Source organism: Falco cherrug, chromosome 4 (assembly GCF_023634085.1).
Source record: "Falco cherrug isolate bFalChe1 chromosome 4, bFalChe1.pri, whole genome shotgun sequence".
Classification (NCBI taxonomy): Eukaryota; Metazoa; Chordata; class Aves; order Falconiformes; family Falconidae; genus Falco; species Falco cherrug.
Window position 1 is genome coordinate 45,857,959 of NC_073700.1, and position 13,720 is coordinate 45,871,678.

At 69.4% G+C, this 13,720-nt stretch overlaps 2 protein-coding genes across 3 annotated transcripts; one reads left to right on the forward strand and one right to left on the reverse strand.

The window, feature by feature from the left end:
* Positions 1-1,068: 1,068 nt before the first annotated feature.
* LOC102048162 (complement factor D) lies at positions 1,069-3,803 on the reverse strand. Its single transcript, XM_055709808.1, has 5 exons — positions 3,646-3,803; positions 3,248-3,401; positions 2,845-2,989; positions 2,167-2,424; positions 1,069-1,590 (listed from the first exon to the last, which is right to left on the reverse strand). The coding sequence occupies exons 1-5, from the start codon at positions 3,701-3,703 to the stop codon at positions 1,417-1,419; spliced, it is 789 nt and encodes a 262-aa protein (XP_055565783.1). The 5' UTR covers positions 3,704-3,803; the 3' UTR covers positions 1,069-1,416.
* Positions 3,804-3,944: 141 nt separating this feature from the next.
* On the forward strand, positions 3,945-10,831 carry PLPPR3 (phospholipid phosphatase related 3). 2 transcript variants are annotated; one of them, XM_055709805.1, is made up of 8 exons: positions 3,945-4,180; positions 7,222-7,341; positions 7,509-7,694; positions 7,919-8,048; positions 8,271-8,466; positions 8,558-8,615; positions 8,947-9,120; positions 9,225-10,831. In XM_055709805.1, the coding sequence occupies exons 2-8, from the start codon at positions 7,267-7,269 to the stop codon at positions 10,488-10,490; spliced, it is 2,085 nt and encodes a 694-aa protein (XP_055565780.1). In that variant the 5' UTR covers positions 3,945-4,180; positions 7,222-7,266; the 3' UTR covers positions 10,491-10,831. The 2 variants fall into 2 exon arrangements, with proteins under 2 accessions (XP_055565780.1, XP_055565779.1); XM_055709804.1 differs by lacking the exon at positions 3,945-4,180 and adding an exon at positions 6,458-6,600.
* The last annotated feature ends 2,889 nt before the right edge of the window (positions 10,832-13,720 follow it).

A 13,720-nucleotide genomic window follows, 5' to 3' on the forward strand; every position in this document is an offset into this window, starting at 1 on the left:
CAGGAGGATGGATGGTGAAGCCCTGCAGCTGGCAGCGGAGCTTTAAAGGAGGGTCTTAAAGCCCAGAACCACTTTCTCCTTCATCTGTGCCACAAGGGCCATCTGCCCGTACGCCCCTCACTCCTGCCGTGTGGCCATTGCTTCTTGTCAGACTCTGCCCCGCTCCCAGGACGGGGATGCTGCATCCCAGGGGATGCTGAAGGGTCTCGCAATGCACTGCCGTGCTGCTGCTGCCCTGCTCTGATCCTTTGTGCCTTCGCCCCGGTCCTGCTCCCTCTAAGGGCTGGGGCACCCCCATCTACGGGGGACAAGGGGCTCCTCTGCACCAAGGTCTGGCACTGCCACCGCAGGGGACACGGGACAAGGACTGGGGCTCCCGGGCCTGGAGGGGGGGTCTTGCAGGCCAGGCTACGGCTGGAGGATGGGGGCTCAGCCTCACCCCTGCCCCTCCTGAACACCAGCACAGGTGTCTCCCATCTCCCTGCCTTTGCCTTTCCACGTGGCCCTGGCACAGGGATCGAGGGTCCTGGCACGGATCCTGCCCCGCTGGGGGAGCCGGTGCTGCTCTCCACCTTATCAGCCTTTTGCAGATTCTGCTTCAACAAATATTCGCACAATGACCCTGCGGGAGGTTCCCAGCTTCAGACCTTATCGCCCCACAGCTGTGCCGCAGGATGTGTCCCCTGCTCCCACCGAGGCACCAGGACCCGACTGGGGGTGCTCAGCTGTGGGGTAGGGGGATGGGAGTGGGGCCTGGAGGGGTGCTGGGGGCTTGGCGGAGGCTATGTGCCCCTTGAGGAGAGCCCACCCTGGGGCAGAGCCGGTGCCAAGCGCTCACAGCAGCGAGTTTGCGGGGTCCCAGCACATGGCCAGGGCAAAGGAGGGGATGGGGCTCCCTCTGTGTGGGTGGCAGGGAGCGGGGGTGGGGAGGGTGGGGGAGGGGCCTGGCCACACCATCCCCCTGGGCTCATCCTCAGCATCCCCCCCCATGCCCAGCTCCTCGCAGCACCCCCTGCACTCCCTGGGCAGGGGGCTCCCGTGCAGACCCCCCCCCAACACCCCAGCAGCTGTGCAGAAATGGCCATCGCTTTATTGCAGCAGGTCGCAGTCAGCGTGACAGGCACGTCCAGCAAAGCCTGTGGCTCGCACCAGCATGGGGGGCTGTGACCCCCCGCCCTACCCCAGCTGGGCCCTGTACTTTGTGAGTGGGGGGCCAGGGACCCCCTTCCCCTGGTTTCTCGCTGGTTCCCCGGCCCAGTCCCCCTCCTGGGATGTGGGGACGCTCCAGGAGCAGGTTGGGGAGCGGTGGGAACCCCTGGTGCTCAGCGGTGCGGCTCTCCCCGAGCGCAGCATGGGTGCTCTGGCCGTGCCGGCAGCAGCAAGCCGTGGCGTGGGGCCGGCTCCCTGGGGGGGGGCTCAGCGAGTGTCCCCCTCCCCAGCCGCAGAGGCCATGACGCTGTCGATCCAGGCCACGTACGGGGCGATGCGGGTGTAGATGGCAGGTTTCTTGTAGTTGCCGCAGACGCGGGAGCCGGCCGTGACCACCCCCTCGGCCACCCCGTTGCAGACCAGGGGGCCACCGGAGTCTCCCTGTGGGACCAAGGCTCGTCAGCCCTGCTGAGGGTTTGCTGGCCCAACCCAGCCTGTGTCCCCCCCCGACCCTGGAGCTGGGGGGTCCCCCTGACCCAAGGCTCTGCGAGGGGCAGAGCGCCAGCCCCTGGGTGCTCTCAGCCATGGGCTTCACGTGCAGGAGCCGTGGGCTGGGGTCCTGCCCTGCCCCGCCAGCCCTCGCTCCTGCCCTTGCTCTGCTGACAGCCTGGACCCCCAGCTCTGCCAGGACACTGTGGGGCGGGCAGGGGGGGCTTTCAGCGTGGGCACTGGTGACCCAGCAAGACCCATCAGCGGGAGCCCTTGGGGCACAGCAAGTCATGCCCATGGCCCCATCCCTGTCTGCGGGCTCACAAGAGCTGCTTTGCAGCGGCCAACACGGGGCAAGGAGCCCCCATCACCCTGGGGCCACAGCCCCATCCTGCCCCACAGCCCCTTCCCCTCTTCCAGGCTGCAGGTGTTACTCCCCAGCCCACTCCCCCACCCCTGAGGAGGTGGGCAGCCCCAGCCCGTGGGGCAGTGGGGCAGGAGGTGATGGGAGGCTGGGGTGAATGCTACCTTGCAGGTGTCCTTCTTGCGGGAGTCGGTGCACATCATCTTCTCGGTGATGGTGTGGTCATGGCGGGTGCGGTGGTTGCAGACGTCACGGCTGATCACCGGCCGCTCCAAGCTGTGCAGCTCGTCCGGCCGGTGGCCGCTGTGGCTGGTGGTCCCCCAGCCTGCCACCTTGCACACCGTGTCGGCAGCCACGTCCCTGTCCTCCCGCTGGAATGGCAGCACCTGCACGTGCTCGTTCAGCTCCGCTTTCTCCTCCAGCTGCCACAAAGCAAGAGGGGACTTGGGTCAGCGGGGACCAGCTGCCACCCAGGACCCAGCTGGGCACGGCGAGCTCAGCCCCAGCGCCGGAGCGGCCCCAGTCTTGGTCGTGCTCGGGGCTTTGCCTTCCCCCCACAGCTCCCAGGACATGGACTGGGGCAGGAGCTGCAGCCAGGAGGACCGTGGAGAAGATGGAGGCATTTGGATGCAGCCCAAAGGCCTTTGGTGTGGGAAGCAGGGACCATCCCATGGGATGGGGAAGGATGGACAGGGGAGCAGAGCAGTCCCAGCCCAGCCTTGAGGGTTTCATCCTGCTGCCATCAGTGACCCCGTGGGCTCCCAAGGGGCAGAGCGATTTGGGGGAGTGGGGCTGTGCCTGGCGGGTGGCAGGGAGGAGGGTCCCGGCAGCCCCAAGCCCACCTGGAGGAGGAGGAGGTCGTCCTTGTTGTTGTGGATGTTGCTGCCGGGGTGGGGGATCTGCGCGCGCACCCGGTACAGGCGTTTGTGGGGCTCCGGCTTCGTCAGCGAGTGGGCGCCCAGGAGGACCTGGAAGATTTTGCCATCCCTGGAAGAGAGGCAGCGTGTGGGCAATGGGAGCTCTGCCCACCCCATGGGGCACACAGGGCTAGGGGTGTCGCTGCACCCCGCCACAGAACTGGGGTGCTGGGAGCTCCTGGGGGTCCTGCAGCCCCTGCCCAACCCTCACCGCAGGTGGGAGCAGATCCCTGGTGCTGGGGTTGGGGCTGTGGAGCAGGATTTGACCTGGGGCCAGCAGGCACTCCCGGCACAGAGCAGCCCCCACACCAACCCCCCTGGCACTCACGTCTCCTCGGTGCAGTGGGCAGCGCTCAGCACCCACTGCTCAGCGATGAGGAAGCCCCCGCAGATGTGCTGCCCATCCAGCTGCAGCGAGGCCATGTAGGGCATCACGTGGGGGTCAGCCTTGCGGCCCCCCAGGATCCGTCCCCGGGGCTGCCCTGATGCAGGTAGGAGAGAGGCCGGGTTAGCTGGGCATTGCCCCAGCCCACCCAATGGGACACATGGGCAGGATCACTCAGCGGTCCCCTCCGGGGGTCCCTGGACCCCTCCCCGTGGGTCGCTGCAGCACCTGGCTGCAGATGGAGGCAGGAATTGGGGGGACTGGGCAGGACCCCCCCACTGTGCTGGGGGTATCGCTGCCCCAGCCTGTCCCCGTTGCGGGGTGCAGGGGGGTGTACTCACCATCCACCGTGGCTCCCAGCAGCAGCAGGGCAAGGACGGGAGCGGGACTCAGCCCCATGGCTGTGGGGTGGCTGTGGGGCAGGCGCTGCTCGGCCGGGGCTGGGGCTGGCTTTTATCGCCAGCTCTGGGGCGGTGGGGGGAGCAGGAAGGGACAGCGCAGGGGGAGCAGGGGGAATTTCCGTGGCGTGGGCAGAGCAGTGTTTTTAAATATTCAGCTTATAAAAGGGGTCAAGAGTTCCCAGCATAAACAGCGCGGGAGGGAGGAAACAGCCTGTCCCAGCTGCCGGCCCTGGCACCCGCGGCCGGGGATTTCTGCGCCGCTGTTCGAAGCCAAAACTGAATCCGGCTCTTGGCACGTGAAGGCTCTGGCACGCGCAGCAGCACCTGGGCCTGACCCCTGCCCCCCTGCACCAGGGACCCCCACCCAGCTGGCCGGGGAGGGTCGGTGGGAGTGTGGTGGTGGGTGCTGGCTCGGTGGGTGCCCAGGGCTGCAGAACAGAGCTGAGCGTCCCCCGTGGGTTTGCCCTTGTGGCTGGTGAGGATGGGGACGGTGGGGTTGGGACCACCAGCACCTGGTGGGTGTCCCCGGGGGAGACCTCTGCCCTGAGGGAAGCTCCTGCAAGGGCTGGAGGGGTGGCGGTGGCAGGGGATGATGGTGATGGCAAGGGTGGCAGGGATGGCAGTGGTGGGATGGCAATGATGGCAGGGGTGGTAGGGTGGCGGTGACAGGGTTGGTGATGATAGCAGCAGGGGTGGTGGTGGCAGGGATGGTGGTGATGGCAGTGGCAGGGGTGGCGGTGGCAGGGGTAGTGATGGCGGTGGCAGGGGTGGTGGTGACAGGGGTGGCAGTGGCGGTGGCGGGGGGGTGGCAGTGGCAGGGTGGCAGTGGCAGGGATGGTGATGGCAGTGGTGGGAGGGTGGCAGTGTGACAGTGGCAGGGGTGGCAGTGGCAGGAGGGGTGGCAGGGGTGGCAGTGGCAGGGATGGTGATGGCAGTGGCGGGGGGGTGGCAGGGGTGGCAGTGGCAGGGTGGCAGTGGCAGGGGGGGTGGCAGTGGCAGGGATGGTGACGGCAGTGGCGGGAGGGTGGCAGGGGTGGCAGTGGCAGGGTGGCAGTGGTGGGGGGGTGGTAGGGGCAGGGTGGCAGTGGCAGGGGGGGTGGCAGGGGTGGCAGCGGCAGCCCCAGTCCCCTCTGCCTTTCTCCCTGGTGCCACTAAGCGGAGCCACCGCCGCGGCTCCCGGCGCGTCCCCGGAGCCCCCACCCCCGCCCCAGGTTCCCCCCTGCCCCGGATCTCCCCCCGCAGCCGGGCCGGGGCCGGGGTCGCGCTGCCTCCACTCCTCGCCGGGATGGACCCCGGCGCCCCCAGCCCGGCCCGCAGGCTCCGCCGTGCCCCCGCCAGCGCAGCCGGGACCCAGCGGGGCTCCGGGGCACCGGGCAGGGGTCGGAGCCCACCCTCCCGCTCCTCCTCCTCCTCCTGCACCACGCGCCCGACCCCCCAGCCCCCCGCCCGCCCCCGGCCCCCCGGCGCGGAGGGTGCGGGGGTGCCCCGGCCCTCGGGGGTCCCTTTGCGGAGGTGGCTGCGGCTCCCCGCTGTCCCCACGTGCGGCGGCCCCGAGGGGGATTTTCCGCTGGGAGAAGCGGCTTAATCGCGGCTTCCAGCGATCCGGGATTGAGCCGGGGAAGGGCCGGGGGGCTCCTCCCGCCGAGGGGCACAGATGGAGCCAGGGCAGCGGGGGGCGGGGGGGGGGGGGGGCGCAGAGCCTGGACGAGACCCTGGAGGGGTGGGTGGTGGTGAGTGTGGGGCACAGGGTGTGGGGTAGGGGGCTGGGAGCGGGCTGCACGGCGCGGGGGGCAGCAAGGGCAGGGGGGGCAGCAAGGGGGGCAGCAAGGGGGGCAGCAAGGGGGGCAGCGAGGGGGGCAGCGAGGGGGGCAGCGAGGGCAACAAGGGGAGGCGGGCGGAGGGGAAAAGGGGCATCAAGGGCAGGGAGGGGCAGCAAGGGGGGGACAGCAAAGGCGGGGGGGCAGCAAGGGGAGGCGGGGGAAAAAGGGGCAGGAGGGGCAGCAAGGGCGGGCGGGGACAGCAAGGGGGGAGTGACGGGGGCAGCAAGGGGGGGGCAGGGCTGCCTCGAGAGGTGCTGAAGCCCCTGAGGGGTGGGGGGGAGGGCAAAGGGGCTCGGCACCCGGTTCCCCAGCCCTGGACCCGGGGGTCTCGGGGCTCCAGCCGAGGTTGGCTCTCCGGGCAGGGGTTCGCCCCGAGGCCCGCGGGGAGGGGGGTGCAGGGGTGCAGACCCCAGGGGGGTGCCAGGGGACGGCGGAGCTTGGGGCGGGGGGGAGGTTGGGGGGTCACGCACCCCCCGTGCTGCGGGACCCCCGCCTTGGCAGCCGCAGGGAGGGGGAGCTCGGCGGGGGCGGGGGGGAGGGTCCCCGCGGGGTGGTGCGACACCCACTCCCGCAGCACGTGGTGGGGAAGGGCTGGGCTGGGGGAGGGGGCCGGGGGGGGGCGCTGGGACCCTCCCCCCGGTGCCTGCTGCAGAGCCGAGGCGGGGCAGATCCGGGGGGCAGAGCGCTGCGGGGGTCAAAGCGCTGCGGGGGGGTCGGTCCTGCTCTCTGCCCTCGGCCCCGCCCGCCTTTTGTCTCGCCCCCGCCCCGCCCCCCCCCCCCATACCCCCCATCACCCCCCCAGCCCCAGCCCCCCCCCCAGCACCCCGGCCCCGGGCCCGCGGAGGCTCAGCGCCCCGAGAGGGGCGGGGGGGGGGGCGGGGGGGGGGCGGGGCGGGGCGGGGGGCTGCGGGGAGGAGGAAGAGGAGGAGGAGGAGGGGGCGGGGGCGGAGGAAGCCGCCGCTCCCCGCGCTCCGCCGAGGCAGGAGCATCCCGGCTCCCGGGGAGCCCCGCGGCCGCCGCCCCCGCCGCCCCCGCCGCCCCCCGCCCCGCTTCGCCCCGGGCGGCCGCCGCAGAGGTGAGTGGGGGGGCGGCGGCCGCGGGGCTGCACAAAGGGCCGTTCCACCCCCCCGACCCCCGCCCGCGGCTGCGGCACGGCCGGGAGCGCCCGCCCCTCCGGGCCTGCGGGGCAGAGTCCTGCCGCCCCCCGCCGCAGCCCCCCGCTACTGCCCCCGGTGGTGCTCCCCCCCACCGTTGCCCCCCGGTGGTGCTCCCCCCCCACCATTGTCCCCCGGTAGTGCTTCCCCCACCGTTACCCCCTGCTGCTCCATCCCCGTCATCACTCCCCTCTTTGCACCCGGAGCTCGGTGGCCGTTTCGGGGGGCTGGGGGGATGCCCGGGGCCCCCCACTCTCGGCTCGGCTCTGCGGGTGGCACACCCCCTCTCCACGCCCTCCGCAGCAGCCTCGCTGCCTGCCTGTCACGACAGCCGAGCCTCCACCCCACCTGTTGTCACAGCCTCTGGCTCAGCCGGACCCCCCTGGGGTGCTGGGGGGGCCTTGGGGGGAGCAGTGACAGCCCCCGGTACCGAGAGCTTCTCCCCGGTGGGCGGCTGCAGGGGGGCAGCGGGGTGAGCCTGGGGGCTGCCCGAAACCCCCGTAGGGCCGAGGGCTGGAGGTGACGCTGCTGCCCCACGGCAGGGCGGAGGTGCAGCCCAGCGGGACCCCGGCGCCTGCCCCAGGACCATGATCCCCCCCAAGGAGAAGGCCAGGGCTCCCAAGGACAGCATGACGCTCCTGCCCTGCTTCTACTTCGTGGAGGTGGGTGTGGGGTGGGTGGGGGGCTCAGCTGGGGGCTCCTTCCCCAGGCCCTGGTCCTGCCCTGGCATGGCAGAGTCAGGGGCTTTGCCCATTCCCAGTGGGGCTGCACGACGCTGGTGCCCACCGTACTGGGCAGCGCGGTGGTTCCGACGCTCTCATCCCCTCAGCTGCCCATCGTGGCCTCCTCCATCGTGACGCTCTACTTCCTGGAGCTGACGGACCTCTTCAAGCCAGCCAAGGTGGGCTTCCAGTGCTACGACCGGGCGCTCTCCATGCCCTACGTGGAGACCAACGAGGAGCTCATCCCGCTGCTCATGCTGCTCAGCCTGGCCTTCGCGGCGCCAGCCGCCTCGGTGTGTCCTGGGGCTCATCCCGCTGCGGGGGGGTGAGGATGGAGCCTGCCCAGCAGCAGAGCCAGGGCTTGGGGCCAGGGGTTGGGGTCCCGGTGCCAGCATCACTAGGGGACCAGTGTGGGGAGCCTGGTGGTGCCCTGCACCCATGGGGTGGCACCGCCAGCAGCCCAGACCCCCCCGAGCCCCTCGGGGCAGCACCTCCTGAGCTGCCGGTTCCTCCCTAGATCATGGTCGGGGAGGGCATCGTGTACTGCCTGCAGTCCCGGCTGAAGGGACGCGCCGGTGCCGAGGGCAGCATTAACGCCGGCGGCTGCAACTTCAACTCCTTCCTGCGCCGGACCGTAAGGTTTGTGGGTACGTTGTGCCGCAGCCCGGGCAGGAACCTGACCTGCCGTGGGGGCTGGTCCGAGGGGCCCGGGGCTGGAGGGAACGCAGGGGCACGCTGGATGCGACAGCCCAGACCCCAGACAAAGAGCTGACCCTTCCCAGCGCCTGTGGGTGCCCCGGGGCTGGGGGGGCCCTGGCTGCCCTGCGTGGGACAGGGGTGACCCACTGTCCTGCTCCGGCCATCTCCAGGCGTCCATGTGTTCGGGCTCTGTGCCACGGCCCTGGTGACGGATGTTATCCAGCTTGCCACGGGCTACCATGCTCCCTTCTTCCTGACCGTCTGCAAGCCCAACTACACGCTGCTGGGCACCCCCTGCGATGCCAACCCCTACATCACCCAGGACATCTGCTCGGGCACAGACAAGCACGCCATCCTCTCTGCCAGGTACATGCTGGGGCAGGGGGACACCCGCACCGTGATGCCAGCCCTCCTGCCCCCTCCCAACTGTGCCCCCCCCCCCCCATCTCCCCTGCAGGAAGACTTTCCCGTCCCAGCACGCGACGCTCTCGGCTTTTGCTGCCGTCTACGTGTCGGTGAGTTCCCGGCGTTGCCTGGCTCTTGGCCCTGCATGTGCTGGCTTGGGGACACGGTGAGCTGCCGAGCTGCAGCGTCCCGGTCCTGCCGGCACGCGCCCTCCTGTGCACAGACAAGCTCTGCCTGACACGCATGTGCCCGTATTCGCTGTGGGGGTGTGCACGCAGGTGTGCACACTCAGGCACTGGCAGCTCCTCGTGCACCCAAGAGCTCGACGCATGGCCAGGGAGGGGGGAGGCTGCGGTGTCGTGATGGCTGTGGGTGCCGGTGCCACCAGCCGCGACTAACAGCCTGTTCCTGCCCCATCGTTGCCGCCGCCGCCACTGCTAGATGTATTTCAATTCCATCATCTCGGACAGCACCAAACTCCTCAAGCCCATCCTGGTCTTCGCCTTTGCCATCGCCGCCGGCATCTGTGGCTTGACCCAGATCACCCAGTACCGCAGCCACCCCGCCGACGTCTATGTGGGCTTCCTGATCGGCTCCGGCATTGCCGCCTACCTGGTGGGTGCTGGTCCCTGACCTCGGGAGCAGCTCGGCGGGGAAGGATGCTCGGTGTGAGCCGCAGCACCCAGGACTGTGCTCACCCCATGCTCCCCCTCCCACAGGCTTACCACGCCGTCGGCAACTTCCGCGCCCCGACGGAGAGAGTCCCGGCACCGGCACCGGCCAAGGACGCGCTGCGGGCGCTGACGCAGCGGGGCCACGACTCTGTCTACCACCAGAACAAGTCGGTGAGCACCGACGAGCTGAACCCACAGACACGGCTGGAGGAGGCGGCACGGCCGGTGCCACGGGAGAAGAACTCCCTGGGCAGCCTGAAGCGGGCCAGCGTGGATGTGGACCTGCTGGCCCCCCGCAGCCCCATGGGCAAGGAGAACATGGTGACCTTCAGCAACACCCTGCCCCGTGTCAACACCCCCTCCATGGACGACCCTGCGCGGCGCCACATGACCATCCACGTCCCTGTGGATGCCTCCCGCTCCAAGCAGCTCATCACCGAGTGGAAGCAGAAATCACTGGAGGGCCGGAGCATGACACTGGCAGAGGAGGCGGCGCATGGCCGGGGTGCTGGGGACACTGGCGAGGATGTCCCCCCCTCCCTCTACCCCACGGTGCAAGCGCGCTCAGCCGAGCGGGCGGCCATGGGGCCCCGTGTCCTCATCCAGCCCCGGCCGGGTGCCTCGCAGCTGGTGCACATCCCCGAGGAGAGCCAGGCGGGTGCCGGTGTCCCAGCCGGCAGCGGGGCGGCCGTGCGAGCCAAGTGGGTGATGGTGGCGGAGAAGGGGGGGGCGCAGCGGGTGGCCAACCCCCCGCGCCTGATGCAGGTCATCGCCATGTCCAAGCAGCAGAGCATCGTCTCTGTCACCCCCAAGCACTCAGAGACGTCCTCGTCCTCTACCAGCTCCGACTCTTCACAGTACCGCTCGCCCTCCGAGCGGGACAGCTCCAGCATCATCACCATTGACGCCCACGCCCCCCACCACCCCATCGTCCACCTCTCCGCTGGCAACGGGCCCTGGGAGTGGAAATCAGGGCCAAAGGGGCCAGAGGGGCCGGACGCCTACGAGCTGGGCGAGCTGGGGAAGGATTTCCGCGCCTTCCGCCCAGCCAAGAGCGCCGGCGTCTCCCCTGGCTCCTCCGTCAGTGACATGGAGCAGGACGAGCCACGCTACGGCAGCCTGGCCACCATCCCGGGGGCGGCGGGGGGGGGCGGCGGGGAGCGGGGGGACACCCCCCCCGAGGGGCTGCTGGGCACGGCCAGCCAGGAGTCCACGCTGCGGAGGAAGCCGGCAGAGAGGGACGGGCAGGTGGACAGCGAGGTGGACCACTACTACAAGAAAATGCAAGCCAGCCGGAGGTTTAAGGACTGAGCCTCCATTGCCTTCCCCGCGTCCAGCCCGCCCCGGTCCCCTACCCCGGCTGGGGGGGGTGTCTGTGATGCCAGGGTCCCTCTCTGCTGGGGGGCGTCAGGATGGGGCTGTCTTTGGCGTTGGGGTGACGGAGCAGCACGAGGCAGAGCACAGTCGTGCTGGACCCTGAGCCAGCCAAGGTGTGGGGGGCTCTGCCCCCCCCCCCCGGCCAGCAGGTCTGGGTGACTCTGAGCACTTTGGACTTTCTTTTTCTCTCCAACGCAGGTGCTGACATTTCGGAGGGGTTTAATTTATTCTGGCTCTGGAAGTGTACATCTGTCGGGGTGGGGGGAACAAATGGTGCTGAAGGGCTTTGGGGGGGTTGGATCAAGGGGTCTTGGGGGGCAGGGGCTGCCGTGGGACAATGGTTCCTGGCTTGCGCGCGGGTTTGTGGATGCTGGGGGTCCTGCAAGAGCCGTGCAGGAGGGGTCGTCATAGCCCCCCCATCCTGCACCACTAGTCGGTGGTGGGGGCAGACAAGGGGGGATGGTGTCGGGAGGGGGGGGTTGCCCAGGGCCAGGGCTCTGGGCATTGTGGAGACTGTAAATACTGCACGGATTGAAGTAGAGGGTGGGCGTTGGGGTGGGGGCGCAGGGTCCGGGCACTGCCAGGGCTGGCACAGTGGGGGGGAGCCAGGGCAGAGCTCTGTCCCCAGGAGCAGCAGCCCTGGGCTGTGGCCTGAGGGGGTTTTTTTTGGGGGGGGGGATCTCCAGGCTGTGAATACGTCTGTTGGGCAATGCCTGGAACTGCTGTGGTTTGAAAAGCAAATAAATATGTGGATGTTCCCCCGCTGGGCTCCTTCACCAGGGGCAGGGGGCTGCTGGTCCCACAGCTGCTGGGGGAGGGTAGGCTGGACCAGGGCTCGCCAGCACCTGCAGGGGCTGCTCCAGGCAGGTGGGTGCCATGGTCTGCTGCCCGGGAGAGCCCCAGTGCTGCCAAGTCAGGGCTTGGCACATGGAATTCAGGCGGGGAGGGTGGGGGGGTGGGGGGTGGGGTGGGGGGGCCTGCCTGAGCCTGGGCCGTGGCTGAGCAGCCCGGTGGCGATGGAGAGTGTGATGCTGCTAATGCACCGTGTGACACCCCCCTCTTTGGCCACTCAGGGTCCCCACCCCTCCAAAATGGGCTCAGGGTCCTTCTCTCCCCCTCACCGGGCTCAGTTAAAACCCCTCCAGGCCCCCTCCAACCCATTAACCATCAGGCAAGCGCAAGCAATTCCATTCCTGCAGCATGAGATGTGACCACCCATCAGCTGCCTGGGGTGAGGAGGGGGCTGCGAGCCGTGCCAGGTGCTCCATCGCACCCTGGCAAGGTGGTGTGGGGGAGGGCTGTGTGACTGAATCGTCCTGCAAAACCCCAAGGCAGGGAAGTGGGGGGGGCCCAGTGCACCGAGACCCCCTCGCCATCCTCCTGCCACTGGAGGAAAGTGCTGCCGCTGCAATTTCCCACTACGTTGCTGTGGCAACGTGAGACCCAGCACCAGCACCAGCGGTGGGTGGCACAGCCACCAGGCCCGGTGACCCTCGGCTGCTGCTGAGACCCCTGCGTGGAGGCCTGGCGGGGGGATGCCAACCCAGGGACAGGGACCACCAGCAGCAGCAGAGATGCTCGGAGACCTCATTTGATGTCCTCCTGGTGGTTTGACAGCACCCACAGCCATCACGAGGACACTCCGTATGGTGGCGGTGGAACCGCGCGGTGACCTGGCCTTGGCACGGCGAAGCATCTGCTCCCATTTGTCACGGCTCGTAAATCACCCCCGGAGCGGCGGCCGCACGCAGCCTTCCCAGGGGAGAACTGAGGCAGCGCCGGGGAGAGCGCGTGGCATCGGGCCGGAGAGGCGGAAAAGCAGCCGAAGCACAAGGGAGCCAAGTGGGAACGTGGCCACGCGGCTCCTGTCCGGCTGCTGGGAGGGATGGACACAGGGGCATGTGGGCTGGCAGCCCCGCCAGTGCCCACAGGGAAGGGGACTGGAGCAGCTCCAGCATCATCCCGGTTTGCAGAGCTCCAGAGCATCCAGGCTGGTTTTGCTCCGCAGTCTGTGGGAGCTGGCACCAAGCAGGGGCTGAGCCCTGTGGTGCTGGAGCCGTCCCAGCCCAGGGTGCAGCGGTGGGGACGGCCCATGACACACCCCCACCCCCACCCCCCGCCCCCTCAAAAGAGGGTGATGTGTCGATGGCACCAAACTGCCACCGCCAATTGGATTAACAGTGGATATCCCGAAGCCTCCGCCTTGCAAACATATGGATTATCCAGCATAACCCTGACTCGGTGCTGGAAAAGCCACCCGGGGATTAGCAGGAGGATTGCTGGAGGGGGCGGGGGGGGGGGGGGGCTGCAGCGAGGGCTCCAGTGGGTTGTGCCTGCCCAGTGGACACATTGGTGGGCTAGGGGGCTCCAACGCTGTCCGGCAGCACTCGAGGGCCATGATGGTGCAGGTTGCTGCATCCAGCCTCCGTGCGGGTGGCCCAGGACAGCGGGATGGAGCCGCTGCGGCCACCTTGCTCTGGCAGCCCTCGGGGGGGAGAGGGGAGATGGGGGGGCCTGGCATCCCACCAGCCCCACGCCATCGCTCTCGTGGCTCATTGCGGTGAGCGATGGCGTCACACGCCGCTTCATGCTGCCTCTGATCCAGCGGTTTCCATAGCAACTGCCAGCCCCGCACCCCGCACGGCTCCTGCAGCCCCCCGCCCCCCTGGGCAGCCCCCCCAGCACCCGCTGCTGCATCACTTGGGGACCCACAGGGCTTGGGAGGGAGTGAGAGCATCCTCATCCTCCTCCCCGCAGCCTGTGCCGGGAGGCAGGACGAAGCAGACAGGCTCCCAAGGGGGCTGCCAGACCCCATCCCATCAACCCCACCGCCCCCACCATGGGCAGGGGACGAGGCATGGCTGGGAGCTGCAGCAGGGGCTCTGCCCCAGCCCCCCGGCCCGAGAGGGGCCGATGCTCCCGATCCCTCGGAGAGCAGGCAGGGGCAGGCAGGTGGCTGCTGCGCTGCCCGAGCCCCCCTACCCCCCCCCCACCAGGGGCTTCAGCCAGGATCGCGCTTGGGACAGTGTTCGGTGACCCGACCCCTTCCCAGGGAGACCCTCTGCCCAGAGCCAGGACCCCCAGGTGCGAAGCAGAAGCGCCTGGCTTTGGGACAATGGCTTTGGGACAAACAATGGCTTTGGGACAATCCAAGGGCTCAGCCC

Coding starts and splice junctions, on each gene's coding strand:
- PLPPR3 (XM_055709805.1), top strand. CDS start 7,267: ATGATCCCCCCCAAGGAGAAGGCCAGGGCTCCCAAGGACAGCATGACG. Junction 7,342..7,508: donor CCTGCTTCTACTTCGTGGAG/GTGGGTGTGGGG, acceptor TCATCCCCTCAG/CTGCCCATCGTGGCCTCCTC. Junction 8,467..8,557: donor CACGCCATCCTCTCTGCCAG/GTACATGCTGGG, acceptor TCTCCCCTGCAG/GAAGACTTTCCCGTCCCAGC.
- LOC102048162 (XM_055709808.1), bottom strand. CDS start 3,703: ATGGGGCTGAGTCCCGCTCCCGTCCTTGCCCTGCTGCTGCTGGGAGCC. Junction 3,402..3,645: donor GCTGGGAGCCACGGTGGATG/GTGAGTACACCC, acceptor TACCTGCATCAG/GGCAGCCCCGGGGACGGATC. Junction 2,425..2,844: donor ACGACCTCCTCCTCCTCCAG/GTGGGCTTGGGG, acceptor GCTTTGTGGCAG/CTGGAGGAGAAAGCGGAGCT.